The sequence below is a fragment of the Centruroides sculpturatus genome, unplaced genomic scaffold (assembly GCF_000671375.1).
Source record: "Centruroides sculpturatus isolate CEXI.00-Female unplaced genomic scaffold, Cexi_2.0 scaffold1221, whole genome shotgun sequence".
In the NCBI taxonomy this organism is placed as follows: domain Eukaryota; kingdom Metazoa; phylum Arthropoda; class Arachnida; order Scorpiones; family Buthidae; genus Centruroides; species Centruroides sculpturatus.
Genome location: NW_019385558.1, coordinates 27859 through 43966, shown reverse-complemented (window position 1 = coordinate 43966; position 16108 = coordinate 27859). Strand labels below are relative to the sequence as shown.

Genomic DNA, 16108 nt, shown 5'->3' with positions numbered 1-16108 from the left:
ATATTTTAAATTTATACTTTGATCTTTATCATTTTAGTAGAAATGCATTAAACAATAAGTAACTTTTTAATTCCATATAATTTATTTAATTTTTTTATAAACAGGAAATTATATCGTATTATTTTCTAGTGAACTATATATTAGACATTGTCAATGAGAATCACAGCAAACCCTGGTTTTAAATGGTGTATATGGAAAACACTACTAATTTGAGGGGGAGAGCATATATTTTATATTATATAAATATAAAATATGATTAAAAATTGCAGCCTTGCATTGTGACAATGTTTCCTTTATATTTATATGCTGCTTATGTCATTCCAAATTATATAACTTTGGATCTATAATTAAAGTTTTGTACTGTTGCGAAGATACTTTCTGTATAATGACATAATAATGTGATCCATTTGAATGAGAAAATGATAATAAGTATATATGAGCATGGTTAGATTGTAGTTAGCTTAGTTATGTTTCTAATATTTATGATATAAAATTACGGGGTGATTTAAATCACCATACATAAACACATTTAGAGACCTATAACGACTTAAATCCTCTGTTATTATATAGCATACCTTAAATGTTAATGTTAATAAATTCATAAATAAAACTTGAAATAAATATACTTCTTTTAGTTAACAATTATCTGAAAATAATTTATAAATTAATACCTTTAATATCGATAATCTTGTAATTGGAATGTTAGAAAACAATTTTAAAGCCAGTTCCTGTTCTGTACAGAGATTCATCATACTGTAAATCTAAACAAAATTGTTAGTGTTTTGCTCTGATAATGTATAAATGTTACGTTAATATGTATTGTAAAGAAACAAATTTATTACTTACCATATTGATATCTTCTATTCTGTTAGTTTTAAAATACACGCTGTAAACTTCTGTGTAGATATATTCATCCTAAAAAATATTAGTGATTCAATATATTGTTATTCTAGCAAAAAGTACATAATTTTTTTAAAATAGGAGAATAGTGTACTATTGTACTATAATTAATAATAATAACATTTATTTAAAAAATTAAATACTAGGAAAACTTATGGAATAAATTTTCCAAAGCTTACAATAAAATTCACAGCTCAAACTTGTCAAAAACAAAACACAATATATTTAATATGTTCCCAATTCTTCCGTCCAGTCCTGATGAAAACTGTAAATTTTTAATCTTGACCATGCAATGTCCTTTGCAATCGGAGGGATCATACTCATACCTTTGCCTACTTGGACTGCTCTTATTCGATCTATTAATTGATTATTTCGAAATTTTAAAAAATAAACCATTGAAATGATGGAGGGAATGCATATGCAACGTCCAAGATCATTTCAATATATACAGTGTGATTACAATTAAAGAGTAAATATTAAAAACTTTCTGTAAAAAAACTATACTGCAAACCTAATGTATGCTACTTCAATTTTCGAAAGAGAATTTAATTTATTTTAAAGTTCAATTAATATGTTAAAATTTGGAGCTGATGTTTTCTCAACTTGCACATCATATTCGTTTCGCAAGCAAGTATAGGTACTCAACACCCACAGCTACTATTGTTTCGCTAAATTTCAGTCTCTCAATTTTTAGTGACGTAAAAATGACGTCTAATAGAAAGTAAATTGTTGCTAGGATAGAGAAGAAATAAAAAATAAAAAAATTAAATGCATATAAAGTGTGTTATGTATATCGTTAATGAATTTTCCGAATTATACGAAATTTCGGTCATCCGGCTGAGGCCCTGTCCCGGTTATCGATATATATAAGAATTAAGTCATATAATATCTACACAAAGTAATACAAGTTACGTTACTTACATTTAATGTGACACTGGACACAAAATAGCTGTAGACGAAAATGACGAAAGTAACACACACCATAATAATTTTAAATGTAATATTTAGTCGTGTGTCCGAAACGGTATTTAACAATAAAAATCTACCGAATGTCAATTCGATACACAACGAAATAATAATTCCAGAAAACGAGAATTCATTCTGTACAACGTTGCATGTCATCAAAGTCTCTCTGGCATTTTGAATCAAATTCCAAATTACAGTTACGTCAATATCGTTCCTTTGATTTTGTATATATTTGCGAATCATACGCATCTGTAATTTCTGAAATTCGCATAAGAATATAAGAAAACATATATGAGAGAAAGCACTCATAATTACGTAAATATTCAAAATTGTACGTTGCAGCAAACAGACGGATTGTCCGAACGACCATTCGTAATTGTTAATTTGTAAATAGTTAATCGAATTTGGAATTAACTGAACGAAACTTATAAATCCGACTACGCCTATGTAAAAGCACACAAGATTATTTTGAATTTTTAACAAAGAATTTATTATGTTTATCCTACGTTCGTTCAGAATTTCTCTCCACACAATTCGAGTATTTCTGAACAATCTTCTGCATTTTGTGCTGTTCCAAAAGAAAAGATATTTTAAAGAAAAACATATGAAAGACGTGATTAAAATTCTTACAACCACAGCATTATTCTTGTACTTTGTAGAATTTTCGCAGAGTTGTAGCGCCATGTCTTCGTTTCCAATGTATAATATCAATATATAACTTATTACCTTAAAGGTAAAGAATATTTTCAGTGTTAGAATATAGAAGTAAGTGAAACTTATTTTCTTATCTGATTTTGTGAAGATATCGGCTCCGGATATTTTCATTATTAGGATAATCGGAGCAAAGACAATCTCTGCAGAAATCTCATTTTGCAGCATTTTTCTGAAGTATATGATAATTTTTCTATACAAGAATAGTAATATTATATTACAACATATTTAAATTCTTATACCAAATTAATTAAACATATAAGGTAAGAACTCAATTCTTATTAACAGTCATCTATAGCAATGTCTTCAAATTTTCGAAACGTTGAAAATCTAACTTGAAATTGCTTTAAATGATCTTAAAACATCAATTTTGAAGACAGCGCAAGTGTGAGTTCTTCAGTTAACTTGTACTGTACAAGATATTATTATTAGAGAATAAAATATTGTAATAAAAATTCGATATTGTTCTTTTCATTAATGAAGTTATGTAATATCGATTTTTATTAATAAGTCATAAATTGAATTTATTAATAGAAATCGATATTTCACTCATCCATTTACGAAAATATTTCATTAAGTGGTCTACATATGTTTTCATTATGCAACGTGCATAATGGAAATATATGGAGACCACTTAATGAAATATTTTCGTAAATGGATGGATAAATATACGTAATATATCGATTATTTTATGATTATATTTAGAATATTATTAATGCTTGTGTTGCTAACTACATATGCCGCTTTATATTCAACCGCTTTGTATTTTATTCGCTTTTCGGTATATTGGTTAATAAGTTGTAGCAATTATTCATTATAAACTTTTACGTATAGAAAANTATCGATTATTTTATGATTATATTTAGAATATTATTAATGCTTGTGTTGCTAACTACATATGCCGCTTTATATTCAACCGCTTTGTATTTTATTCGCTTTTCGGTATATTGGTTAATAAGTTGTAGCAATTATTCATTATAAACTTTTACGTATAGAAAATTTTATTATAAACCAATAGGAATGTTTATCAATTGAATGGCTCTCTGAAATAATAAGATAAAAATATGCCTATTTCTCTAATTGTTCATTTTAGTTTATAGTACCTGAAGTAATATTTTTTTATTGAATACGAGCAAAAATCAAGCTTGGAAATGATTCTGTTTATTGTAATTTCTAACTTATTTAATAAAAAAAAATTTTTAATTGGGTTGCAATCTTTAAATTGCAGACCTTAATATGATATGTAATGCAAGACAATATTACAGACAAGTGCATTGTGTATCGAAATCTAAAAAATTGCAGCTAAGCATTATGACAATATCACAACGAGCAATTATTTATTGTGACATCGTCACAATATTATTCGATATTCAATCAAAATATATAACTTTTAAATTACTTGTTTTTCAAATAGGATAAGGACATTTCACTTTCTTGGCTGTAAAATACAACAGAGGGAAAGGATGGCGATCAGGCAAAAAATGACACCAAGACTTTTAAATTATTGAATGTAGGAAACCTTGTAACGTCGAAAAACACAAAAATATTCGGGGAAAATTTCATTATGTCTGGTTGTTAGTGTGTGGGAAGCTCTGTGCGATTTAGTTCACCCCCTTTCAAGCATTTGAAAGAGGGTGAACCAAACGCCTTCTTGACACAGAAATTAAAAATTTCATTGTCAAGAGCAGTTAGAAAATAATTTTCTTCCATTAACCATTCGTAATACTATAAGTCAGGTAAAAAAATAAGGTGCAATAATTCGCGCAGATTTCATGAATCACGTCAAAAAGTTCTATAGTAACTGCTTAGATTATTTAGAAGAGTGATCGGTACATTACAATGATATTGGACATTTTCATCGGTTACGTTAAAACGAGAAATTAAATGGAAAGATGCGCAAAAATCACTCGATCACATTAATCAACATTTTCCAGATAGTAATATTTCCGAAAATGAACTTTTGAATCAGGTATTATTATTAAAAAATATATATCGATAAGGAAAAGGTTAAATCTTGGGCATCAGCAAAAATCTCAACACAGAACAGATGGTTAGAAAAATTTCATCATTTTGTAAAAAACTATGTTCTATACAATAATGCAATATAAATTGTTGTATACGCAATGTCCTTACCGGGAACAAATTTCGCCACTGAACGCGTTTTTTTCCCGTAAATAAAGTGTAGACATCTGATAAATGACAATTAAGTATTGAGACTTTGAAAGCTGTATTATGTATGCAATATACTTTAACAAATTCTTGCAAAAAATTTTTATAACATTTTAAACATTTTAAATCTACTAAGAAAAATTCACTCAAATGAGAAATATGCGAATGAATAAGAAGTTTTTAAAAATTTATAATAGTATTTATATTTATTATATTTATAAATTATACATATGTTGAAATTTAAAAAAAAAACAAACTATAATTCAGTTTAATACAATTTTTGCGCTTATTGATGATAAAATTTTGTTGCTTTTTTTTCAACAAGACAACCACTCCTCTTTTCGTGAATTTTGTTCCGCTTTACCAGTATTAAAATATGGTCACTTTAATATTCTGTGCTAAATTGCAACTTCTGACATGTACTCTTCATACCTCTAAGGTTGCAAGCCACGATTTTACAAACAAGACATAATCTTGTCAATAAAGTAATCGGATTTATAATATAAATACAGTCGTCTTCGTTGTTAAAATCTGCGAGTTTTCTTTCCGGTTCTTAAGTCTACAAAATCACAGAAATTATTACTTACGCAATTTGCTGACGGAGAAAAGACAGAAAGAATGAAAACTTACCTTCGAATCAGAAATCTCGCCCGAAATGCAGCAGCATAACAAGAATCTATGGAATAAGTGTCTTATGTATCCGATAGACCTTCCTTCTCTTATCGGGTTATTTGCTCGCAACCGCGATTCTTCTTTGTTCCAGGAGTCACATTTCGTCGCAGGCAAATCTTTGTCATCCTGCGGTAGATCAAAATTAAAATTATCCATAATTCCAGTAAAGGATCATTTTCTATTTCGTAGAGAAAAATCAATGGTCTACCTGAATTGGGTAAACTTTGTTTTGCCGAACATTCGGTTTGGCCACTCTTCTCCTACTACAAAGAAATTCTCATTTAATATTAAACAAATCTTATAAATTAACATAATTATCCGTTCAATTTACCTTTTTCTTCCATCTTATCAGTCGAATTTCGCAAAGAAACTTTCCGAACGCACTTAAGCATTCCAACAACAATCGCAACAATTGGAAAACAATAAATCAGAAACATTTGTTGAAAAATTCATTGTAATGACGTCATAGGATGCTATATTATTGTTAAATGTTTTTAATATATAAAATTTAAAACGTTAATCTACGTTTTGTTTACAAATTTCGAGGTAAAACGAATTGGTGGAGATGTCTCCTAGTAAAATAACTGCGGTTATAATTCATACAAATACTTTAACGCTGTTGCTATTGAAGTACATAAGTAGTATCTTAGCAAAAGTAAAAAATATAACACTTTCTTGTAAAATGGTTTTTTGAAACAAACGTGAATCCTCGGTAAAGGATATGATAACTTTAGCAGAGATCGACCGGCGCATAAAAGTTAATGTACATTAAAATATACTTGTATTGTACATAAAAGTAGCTGGGATATCTTTAATCTTATTGATATTGCACAAAGAAAACATAGAGAAAACGAAAGAATAGAACTTTTTGTTTGTTTTCAGTGTCTGAATTCTAAAATTAAAAGATTATAAAGTACAACTTATTGATAAATTCGATATTTTGTAGTTATTTGGTAAAAAATTATTATTTTAATATAAAATCTGTACAGTAGATATATAAATCATGATGTTTTTCATTTATAAATTTTCACACTTTCTTTCGTATTTATATAATCTTCTAACAAGTTCTATAGTAAAAGTTATTTAAGAAAAATAAATATTTATTGTAATTACACGTTCAACGTAACATTTAATGAAAATAACACAGAAGTCTTCGAGCAATGTATGCTAATAATTTTATGGCATTTTTTGACCTTAAATCATAACATTTTAAATATTAATACGCTAATTTAATAATTAAAAATTTAAATTAACGAAAGAAATAGATGACAACATTCGGATTTATTTTTACTATTTCTGACAATTTTATTAAATTTTATGTTATTACATATAAAGCTTTATATTTAAACAATGTTTCATAAGTATTTTATTAATACAATACAATAAACACGAGAAGCATTTTATATTTTATTCCATAAAATGTTTAATATTAATTTTATTTCTCCCAGGAATTTTAGTTACGTTTATGAAAAGTTTGATAAAGTTGGACATTATAATTTTTACGATATGCTGAAAATTCCTGCAATTCTTTAACTCAATTCCGATCTCTTTTAAACCATTTGCTATGTTTTTCGTTAAGTCAGAAATTTGTGGGTAGAATTTTATATATGTACTTTGACTTAACTCGTTTAGGACACACGCAAAGAAACACGTAGAATTCGAGATGACAGGACAGATTTCGGTTAAAGCATTCATCATGTTGCATGTGTTGCAATCTGTCTTACTTATTATTCGTTGCACGATATCCATCAATTTTTGTAATGGCGAATGTGAAGTAGAGCATGTGTCATTTGCTCCCTGTTAAAAAAATGTCTTAAATTTAATAATAATACTAATAAGCTAAAATAATTTACAATTAACGAAGTCAACACGATAGATATATAAAAGTATAGTAAAACCTATTTAAAATGGAAACCTGTTTAGGTAGGTTGCCATTTTAGACAGGTTTTACTGTTTTAGTATATATTTATAAGCTAAAAATATACTTATGTTGGTGTCGTACATGAGTAGAAGGTTTTACTGATGGTTTATTTCTCTCAATTTTTTTCAATCCGTCAATTCTCTCAAATAAAATTATTCCTAAAATAAAACATTTTATTGAAAAAAAATAAATCTATATTTACAGAATATAGAAAAAACTAACTGAATAATGCATTTAAAATTAACTTATTACTTAAAAATAGTTATATATAATCTATAAGCGTATTGCAAACTGTGTAATACTTGAATCAATACTTACCTACGATAGCGAAAATTATGATCTTCATGTTGATGTAGCTTATCCGCAATGAGAAGTGATGCTGCTGCAATTGTTAAGAGTTTATATAGAAGTTTTGATAGTTATTTATGAATTTTTATGTAATAATTACTATATTTGTTTGGATAATATAATGGTATTGATTCATAGAACAGAGTCTCGTCTCCTTGAACGATAGCGTTTTGAGAGATTGAATTTCAATTCACTTCCTGAATAGTGTATATTTTGAAAATTAATAATTAGGTAAGATAAACAAGATTGTAAATTTTTAAAACTAATTCCTTGTACTCTTCAAATGACTAAATACTTGTTGAAATATATTGTGTTCAGTGTTTTGCAATATTATTATATTCTCAAGCGAGTCAATTATTTATATAGGCTATATATATCTAAGTGTGAGAGTAATACCGATAGTTTATACAAGATGTGTGTCAAGTAGACTGGAGCACTTTCTCTACTTCTGTATTTCTCTTAATTTCAAAAATATTCTAAATGTTTTGGTGGAGGGACTACAGTAGAGCCTCGATTATCCGACCCAATTGGGTACTGGGGTTGGTCGGATAATTGAAAAGTCGGATAACCGAAAAGTATGAAAAAATCCATTATTAGTGTAGTATATTATTATATTCCATTTAATTAGTATATTAGTATATCGCTATTAACCTACTTCGCGTTGAATTTTCGTCGATGTTAAGCCTAACAAAAATTTTTTAAAATAATAATCGTCGCTATTGTATCGTTAGAAATTAGAAAATGAAGCCTCGTTTAAATACTGGCTCCCTTTCATGGTCGAATGAGTGTTGCCAGCTAAAACACGTAAAAATAATATTAAAGTAGCCATGACATACCCAAATATTGTAGCGCCACATCACTAGCGGACATTTGAAATTTGCCGACTAGGACGGTCGGTTAATCGGGAGTCGGGTAATCGAGGCTCTACTGTATTTAGAAAATTTTTTCACATTTGGGAGTAAGACACCTTATACCTCCAATGGCATAACTCCTGTCTACAACTATGGATCAATGAAAGCTAAGCACGAATCCCGAAACAGATAAGGAGTCGTTTACAGCTGTAAGATAATCACAGATAGAACTCGGATGGTCGAAAAACTAAAAAAATTATTCATAGGCAGTCATAAGCAATTCGAAATATGTTGGGTTTAGTCCCTCTCTACATGGTTGCCACAGTGTGATTCCGGCTGAACCAAACAAATAAATGGAAAAAGATGTCTTTTTTTACTGCCCACAGAACCAGAAACGAAAAATAAAACAAACAAAACACTGTTAACAGATTTTCGGGCATTTTTGTGTATTCGCGTTTAACATTAATTAATAAATACTTTATAGTTTTAGATCAAAGTAGTCCTATTTCATTTATTCAACTGCCAAAAATTATGTCATAATTTCATGTCTCATCATGATGGATTAGTATGTGCGTATATGGCAACGCGACAACTGCCTGCCTAGGGAGAATGTCTCCTCGAAGTTCATTTAAAAAATTGTCCCTTGTTTAAATGTTTCAAAGCTGAAGAATATCCGAAAATCTCTAGGCGGCCAATCCATTCGTGTAGTCGAACCCAAGATCAATCACAATGAGCACTTCCATTGGCGAGTGGTCACTAGTTGATGGTGGGCATTTTTCTTGTTGAAATAATAAATGTTTTTCAGTATCTTATTTAATATAACCGAAACTTGATGACTTTGCTATATTCAATATTTTTATAATACTGTATTTTTATTAGGAAACATTCATTTATTTTCATAATATGTCGCGCATTAAGTAACATTTTCCAGTGTACTTTGATTTATATAACTTGAGTATTTTAAAGAAATTTTAGGGTAATTAATTTAACGTTGAAAATATAAAGAAACGTTTATTAGCAATAAATGTTGAACGTTGATCCGAACAAATATTTCAAAAATTCGGACGAATGTTTCTGTGCTTATAGATGGAAAGTAATAATTTAAATCTAATGTACAAATTCTATAGTCAAGACCTTGTATTTACGAACACAAATTTGAAATATTATTTCTTTTTATAGGTGTAAGGAGCAATCATTAAAACAAACATAACATTGTGTGTAGTGCTATTGTTATGAAATATTCTAAAAAATTAACTTTTATATTATTAATTATTACAAAAAAACAAAAGAATTAATTTTAAGAATAGAGATGAATGATCTATATATATATATAGGGGAGACCGGGGCAACTTCGGCATGCGGGGCAAGTTTGTCAAGCGCTTTTTTTAAAAAACAAATTAAAAGGAGACTTTGGTTATAGGTTAGGCAGTTGAGTTTTATTGGTGGCTTGTTGAGTGTAGTGTTTTTATTGTTCTCCAACAAGCGTAGTTGAATTATCAAGCAAATTTTCATTTTCGTTCAATTCCATATAATATTTTTTTTCCATTTATATTGAATTGGCAGGTTTTGTTATAATTCCATGATAACGAAAGTTACTTTTCCTGTTAGAAGGATGTAACTTCAACTTATTCACGTGGCCAGATCGTGGCTTGGCATTCTGTTCTCAGGGTTGTACTTAATGTTTCGAAATCATGACTAGCGGGGTAAGATCGGCAACATAAAGCCACATTAGAAGCAAAGGATAAAAATCAAACAGATGATAAATGAAAACATGTTTGCATTTGTTATTCATGTATATATGTCTTTGAACTTGCATTTCGTTGTAATAATATTAAATGGGTGTTGGATTTGTATTTCTTTGTTTTAATAGTGAATTCCAACTTATACATTGTTAATAACATAATTTTATATACGTGCCTATCTTGCCCCATTACTGTTGCCCCTATACCAGGGGCAACTTTAATAAAAATAATTAAAATAATTACAACTTTACAAAAAGAGAGAAGTTGCCGATCTTGCCCCTATACCCGGGGCAACTTCGTCAATTTCTCTCTTCTTGTAAAGTTGTAATTATTTTAATTATTTTTATTTCCAAACTGATTTTAACCAGTTCTATAGTAAGGTAACATTCCAATAGACAATATGCAAAGCTTTTTTTTCAGTTTACAGCAGTATTTATTACACAAAATTTAAGTAAAGCTTAACATGCCGATCTTGCCCAGGTCTCCCCTAATTGTAAATGGTAATAACAAATAAAATCTTTATTAAGTCCAGTACCACTCGAGATACGATATACGTCCCGTCGATCTTTAACTTCCAAAATTTAACAGCCTCAATCTTTTTATACCCAAATGTCCTTACATAATTTTAAAAATTTTCGACAAAAGACACAAGAGTTATAATGCTTCAAACCGGATGAATAATATTATCTTCCACACACTAACAAAAACTGACCCCTCCCAACATTTCTGCATTTTTGCACTCAGGGGACTTTAAAACTTCGAAAAGAGCAAAAAATTGAAAGTTTTTTTCACGTATGGATGTTAGTGTATATCAGAGGGCATTATAGTTGTTTGTCAAGATTTCGGAAGTTCCCACACCTTAATCCTATTCATTTCTAACTGTGATGGCACGAAGGCTTTCGTGATAAAACATTGCGAAATGAATCAAATGTATATCTAATGTGTTTATATCAATTAAACTTGAATGAAAAAGACATATTCCTATTTTTATAAAGAAATAGGCAACGTGTAGAAATTGTGTAATAAATAACGCCATTTTATTACGTCTATTAATATGCCAAATTTCGTTGAAATAAGTCGAGTCGTTCCCTAGTAAAATGTGAAAGATTTCTCCATTCGCTCGTTGAGCTTCAACGATATTGAAATTTTTTGCCTGAAATTTTTATCTTATGGCTCGTTGACAGGTGCAAAAATTTTCCTGCAATTTCGTTGTGCACTTTTTTCTACATAATTGCTGATAAAAGTAAACTGCAATTATAGATACCGTGTACATATTTAATGGCCCAGATATCCTAACTATCAATTGTTTCTAATTTTTGCCTCATATCAGAGATAAATGTAAACGAAAATGTAAAATGTATATTACTAATTAAAATTCTTTCCTGTTGTTAAGGATTAAAAAGCGTTAAGTTATAATATAAACCGTTAGTTTTCCGCTTTCTAGCTTAAAATCAAATTTATAATTTAAATATTGTTCGAAAATATCGAACGTCATTTAAATCAACGAAGAAATTCATTTCGAACGATTGAAGATGAATCCTTTTAAATTTATCTTTGAAATCTGGTTTATTATTTCTTATAAATTACAAATTTCAGAGTCAAAATTGCCTATGGCTGTTAATATCAGCTCATACAGGTTTGTTCACTATGAAAATTCGGAGTATCCTTATTTAACGTTCAACGCTTTCCACAAATCATTAAACTTCAAATTGCAGCCTGATTTATCTCCATTATTCTTGACTACTAAAGTATTTATTTATGAAGACAATAACATTAAGAAGTTCTATTTACAAAACTTCTTCTCAGACGGACACATTCTTTTCAAGGGATATCTCGAAGGAACAGATGATACTAAAATAACAGGATATTACTTAGGAGAAGTGTTTATTGGAAGAATCATTATTAACAATACAGTTTACTCTGTAGAGCCAGGTTTTCCTTACGTTCCTCGAGCACATACCAGACTTGGAATTTTCTACAGCCTCGATGATGTCAATGAGCTTAGCCAAACTGAATTTGTAACGTGTGAAAGATTAAGGACAGACTATGAAAGAAGTTATAATCACATCATTTTCTCTGATGACAACTACAATAAATTGAAAAGCACTACTTCTCAAAGGTAAGATTTCAACATTTGCTTATGTAGGAGAGCGTAGCTAACCGAGTGCAATTTTTTCAATGTTTTTTAATAAGTTCGATGCTCTGAAAACTTTTATTTTATTTGTGCTGTGTTATAGGCTTATATATAGTAAACTAGCAGACCCCGCCACGCCTTGTTGTGGCTCAAAATGTATCTATTATAAATGTATAACACTTCCCGCCTAGGAGAAAATTTTTCGAAAAATTTCTTCTCAGTGTACACTCTCTTGAGTACCCTATTAAAACGCAATCAAAAATGCAAAAACCCGCATCTAAAATAGTATAATAGAAGCCAAGTTTTTCACAGTAAGCCTTAATCCTGTCCCTCTCCCCCGCGGGGAAATGTCGAAAAATCCCTTCTTTGTGTACATTGTGTTGACGTACCCTATTAAAACGCAATCAAAAACGCAAAAACCCGCATCTAAAATAGTATAATAGAAGCCAAGTTTTTCACAGTAAGCCTTAATCCTGTCCCTCTCCCCCCAATGGGGTAATTTCGACATGTATTCGACAGCCTATGTCCACCCTGAGGTTCCATTCTAAATATTGGTGAAAGAATTTTTGAAATCGGATGAGTAGTTTTGGAGATTACCTGCTGCATACAAACTAACATACAAACATTACCTCTTTATTATATTAGTATAGATAAGGGAAAAATAGTTTTGTCTGAATATACATATAATAGAATGTGTAAAAATATTATTGTTAACATGTAAATTGGGCCACTTAACATATATCTGGGGTTATTCATTATCGGAGAGACTTGCTGCATCTTCATCATGATTGTAATCATCATCAATGAGATTCAAAGAAGAGTCACTTTCATAGGTGGTATCCGTTTCACTCATTGTTTCTTCACATAAATTGCATTTTAAAGAAAGCCTAATGTTGAGCGATTCTATTTTTTGTTTTCGCTTGCACATAAGATTTAGCTTTCTTCTTTGCACGAGCCTGAGCTTCTTCGAGCAGTTTCTTCACCAAAGTGAACTGGACGATCCCCAATAAAAAAAACATAAGACCTATAGATCAGAGAAAGTTTTTTACAAATGTTATGTACAGTACGGTTGTATTAGAGCAAATTATAGTATGCTACATTCACAAACCTTCAATTGGCCTCTTCTGATTCGAGCTATTAGCAAGAAAAAAGATCTGTTTAGGAATTGCTGTTTTCTAATGTGCTAAACCAATCTCTTGCTGAAAGATTTTTTTATTTGTGCTGCAACAGAGGTACAAACGCGCGGTTAACTGAACAGATTCAATTAAGCCCAACTATTCCAGGCACAGTTAACCTCAAAATAATTTTTTCCGGCATCAATATTCGAAAATAGCATGACAAAATAAACTAAAATTTTACAATTTCCTGCGGATTTCCATCATTCAACAATGGCATCTACTTAGCATATCTGAGAGCGGCCATATTACACATAAGACATCGATCCCCTAAACGGAATCAATGGCACTCAGCAGATCAGAAAAATATGAAAACTATCGAAAAAAAACTTCTGTACTCAGTTAACCCCGCTCCTTCCTATAGCTTATTATTAAATGCTATAAGAAAATACGTAAAAAATTATTATAAGAGAACTATAAATATAATTTTAGAATTATATTGCGAGAAACAATGTAATTAATATTTTTAAACGTATAATTTTCAAAAATACTGGATATTTAATGCAAATTATTAATAATTGTTATGTCAGAATTAATAACTATAATTCTTACAGATCTAATAAAATATGCACTTTAGAAATATTGATTGATCACACATATTTTCAATACATGGAATCTGATAAGCAATCTGTGCTACTGGAAGTTCTACACCTTATAAACATCGCCAATTCGATATTCAAAAAATCAGACGTTGACGGAAGTAGAAAATCGGACGTTATAGAATTCCTAATCGACCAAATAACGATATTCGAAAAGAGAATTCAAATAGCGTATCCATATTCATACCAGAGCAGCGACAGTCCAGGATTTATACAAAACTTAAAGCAATACAAAAGTCCTTACTGTCTGTTGATTTATTTCACTCATAAAGATTTCGAGAAAGAAAACCTGTGCACCAATAACAAACTCGGAAGAATATGCCCTGATTTTGATTCAAAAGAAAGAACACACAACGTCATATTTGTTACAAATGTCGTTAAAGGAAGAGAAATTCCACGATACAGAATGGCATTGACGTTATTACGTCATCTGGGACACGCATTCGGATGCAAACACGATCCTGTAAATGCTTCTGTGTGCACATCTTCACACTTTTATAAGGATGATGGCAAATATATTATGGAACCTCAATACACAAGCGGAGCACATAATAACAATTGGAAATTTTCAATCTGTTGTCTGAAATCAATGAAGAAATTTATTAAACGCAGAGGTAGGTCTAATTAAGGATTACATTTTCCATATTGTTGATTACATAAATAGTGATTAATTTTTTAAAAAACAGATTCGTGTTTGAAAATGGTGTCTAAATCTTCGTGTGGAAACGGCATCGTCGAAGAAGGTGAAAACTGCGACTGCAATCCTGCAGAAAAAACGTGTATAAATACAAGTTTATGCTGTCACAATAAACATCACCCTATGAGATGTACCCTTAAGACAGGAGCGTACTGCACATTTGGAACAGATGAATGCTGTAATTATAAATGTGCAAACGTTACTTCCAATGAATATAGACCTTGTTTCAGTAACAAACCTTGTTGGAACGTTAGCAGTATTTGTGACGGGTATTCTCCATTCTGTCCTGCACAAATGCAACCCGATAATATATCGTGCCTAAATAACAGAGGGATTTGTATAAAAGGAAAGTGCGATACCGATATTTGTAAAATATATGGTCTACAGTCTTGTCAATGTTCTACTCGTCACACCGAGTGTTATGTCTGTTGCAAAAATAAATCCAGTGAGTGTCTACCAGCAACATTATTCGAAATCTTCACTCCGACTTCTGAACCTTACGTCAGGAAAAAGGATACTCTTTGCGACAATAATTACGGATTGTGTCTAAGGTAAATATATTTATAACTTGTATTTAAGGCCCCGAAATAATTATTTTTTATTTTTTAGTAACGGAACTTGCAAAAGAAAAGATATTTTCAAAATACATACAGTCTCAGAGTATTTATATGTCTTACCTTTTCTTGGAATTATACTGATTGCTATTGGATGTTTTGTATCGCATCAAGAAAAGCGACCAAGTATTATTGATACCAGCAAAATATACATGACTAGGAAAACCCTACACAGTATATAAAATGCAGGAATATAGTCTATTGTAACATTATGTAACATTGAATATTATGTGCTATAACTAGAAGTTTAATGCATCGTTTATATTGATTTGTCTGTTTATAGCTTTGGAATAGGTCACGGTACTAACTTGTATATTTAGGATTGAAAATTATTAAATCTTTGTCTTGTGAACACATAGTTCATCTCTTCACTGTTATTGATAAGTATTTTTATATTACTATATTAAATAAATATCATAGGGGAGATCGGGGCAAGATCGGCATGTTAAGCTTTACTTAAATTTTGTGTAATAAATACTGCTGTAAACTGAAAAAAAAGCTTTGCATATTGTCTATTGGAATGTTACCTTACTATAGAACTGGTTAAAATCAGTTTGGAAATAAAAATAATTAAAATAATTACAACTTTACAAGAAGAGAGAAATTGAC

General features: G+C 30.0%; 2 protein-coding genes and 1 long non-coding RNA gene across 3 annotated transcripts; 1 reads left to right on the top strand and 2 right to left on the bottom strand.

Moving 5' to 3' along the window:
• Positions 1 to 5034: 5034 nt before the first annotated feature.
• Positions 5035 to 6238, bottom strand: LOC111640129. Its single transcript, XR_002759220.1, has 4 exons — positions 5750 to 6238; positions 5627 to 5681; positions 5377 to 5544; positions 5035 to 5305 (listed from the first exon to the last, which is right to left on the bottom strand). It is a non-coding gene; the product is annotated as an uncharacterized LOC111640129 (long non-coding RNA).
• A 533-nt stretch (positions 6239 to 6771) lies between these two features.
• On the bottom strand, positions 6772 to 7741 carry LOC111640126. Its single transcript, XM_023386126.1, has 3 exons — positions 7658 to 7741; positions 7421 to 7497; positions 6772 to 7215 (listed from the first exon to the last, which is right to left on the bottom strand). The coding sequence occupies exons 1-3, from the start codon at positions 7683 to 7685 to the stop codon at positions 6826 to 6828; spliced, it is 495 nt and encodes a 164-aa protein (XP_023241894.1). The 5' UTR covers positions 7686 to 7741; the 3' UTR covers positions 6772 to 6825.
• A 4027-nt stretch (positions 7742 to 11768) lies between these two features.
• Positions 11769 to 15918, top strand: LOC111640125 (disintegrin and metalloproteinase domain-containing protein 10-like). Its single transcript, XM_023386125.1, has 4 exons — positions 11769 to 12399; positions 14144 to 14802; positions 14875 to 15436; positions 15495 to 15918. Exons 1-4 carry the CDS (start codon positions 11813 to 11815, stop codon positions 15679 to 15681), a joined length of 1995 nt encoding a protein of 664 aa, XP_023241893.1. The 5' UTR covers positions 11769 to 11812; the 3' UTR covers positions 15682 to 15918.
• The last annotated feature ends 190 nt before the right edge of the window (positions 15919 to 16108 follow it).